Consider the following 1829-nt stretch of genomic DNA (forward strand, 5'->3'; position numbering starts at 1 on the left):
TGGTTTCAATCAATTTATATATGTACCAATTTTACATTTGGGGAATACATAAGAGCATCCAGAGGGTGACACCAATCAATTTATATATGTACCAATTTTACATTTGGGGAATACATAAGAGCATCCAGAGGGTGACACCAATCAATTTATATATGTACCAATTTTACATTTGGGGAATACATAAGAGCATCCAGAGGGTGACACCAATCAATTTATATATGTACCAATTTTACATTTGGGGAATACATAAGGGGCCTCCAGAGGGTAACACCAAAGGACCAAACCTGAATGTTGACTCTACCCATGCTATTCCCCAGGTGCCCTCAACAAAGTTTAGTAGAGATCAGTAGTATCATATGAGAAACAGAGATTCCCTCAGTGGGGCATAAGGGGATATCTGAAACCCCTATATCACACGCCAAATTTGGTTGAAATCAGTCAAAAACTCTAACCATGTAAGGTACACACACAGACATACAATGACCCCTAGGAACTGAATGATATGTGGGTTCAGTTTGTTTGTTTGAATTTTGCGCAAAGCTACGTGAGGGCTATCTGTGCTAGCCGTCCCTAATTTAGCAGTGTAAGACTAGAGGGAAGGCAGCTAGTCATCACCACCCACCACCAACTCTTGGGCTACTATTTTACCAACGAATAGTGGGAATGACGTCACATTATAATGCCCCGCGGCTAAAAGGGCGAGCATGTTTGGTGTGACGGAGATTCGAACCCGCAACGCTCAGATTGGGAGTCGAGCGCCCTAACCACCTGGCCATGCTGGGCAATGTGGGTTCAGCTCTGAATGCCAATGTTTATATGACACTCTCTGTGGGGTCCCGGCATGAAAAGTGAACTCAGATGAAATTTCTGCTTTATATATGTAGATTTGTAAATTATTATAAATTATGCATCTTTTACATCTTATAGAGTTTAATCTTACTCATTAACACATACTGTACCTAAATTAATTACAACCAACATCTGTAAACTATGAAAAAGTCTGAAAATAATTTTACAATTTTTAGCTTGGGGAAATATTTTACTTTATTCAAATTCAATATACAGATATGCAACACCTGTCACTTTTGTTTCTCAAACCTTACAAGAAACGGAGAGATGTAGTTTACTTACATTCATGTTGGCATTCAGCTCAGCAACGTTTTCATCATCTGTTGGAAACTGGTAAATCTGGATTCCATTGGCTACCAGCTCACTCATGACCTGTGTAAGCAGAATAGTTCTAAATAACACTCACAAGCAGACATTTCGCCAAACAATTTTTAAACAGTTTCACATAAATCAGCCACTGGAACACTGGCTAAATGAGAGGTAAATCTCTTTCATGGTTTATGGTTATGTCAACTTATACAACTTGTTTTATGAGTTTAATGATGAGATATGCTTTTAAAAACTTTTAACGTTATCTTCATACCTGCATATGCAACATTGATATCACAGCCTTTTCTCTTAATTTTAGCTAATCAGAATCATTTTAAACTATGACACTACATAATTAGTACCACTTTACCTTTGTAATCTGATTATTAAAGGTAATACAAACTTCAAACTATGACACAACATAATCAGTACCACTCTACCTTTGTAATCTGATTATTAAATGTAATACAAACTTCAAACTACGACACAACATAATCAGTACCACTCTACCTTTGTAATCTGATTATTAAATGAAAGTGGTACTGATTATTTAGTGTCATCGTTTGAAGTTTGTATTACCTTTAATAATCAGATTACAAAGGTAGAGTGGTACTGATTATGTTGTGTCGTAGTTTGAAGTTTGTATTACATTTAATAATTTCAGTACCACT

The 1829-nt window shown here is 36.4% G+C and overlaps 1 protein-coding gene across 1 annotated transcript in view; it reads right to left on the reverse strand.

Moving 5' to 3' along the window:
• The window catches only part of LOC106475236 (septin-2-like), a 22225-nt gene that overhangs the window by 7446 nt on the left and 12950 nt on the right, over positions 1-1829 (reverse strand). Inside the window, exon 7 of the mRNA XM_013935935.2 lies at positions 1132-1221. Within this exon, the coding sequence (XP_013791389.1) occupies positions 1132-1221 (90 nt within the window). The remainder of the gene's footprint in view (positions 1-1131; positions 1222-1829) is intronic.

The sequence above is a fragment of the Limulus polyphemus genome, unplaced genomic scaffold (assembly GCF_000517525.1).
Source record: "Limulus polyphemus unplaced genomic scaffold, Limulus_polyphemus-2.1.2 Scaffold8272, whole genome shotgun sequence".
In the NCBI taxonomy this organism is placed as follows: Eukaryota; Metazoa; Arthropoda; class Merostomata; order Xiphosura; family Limulidae; genus Limulus; species Limulus polyphemus.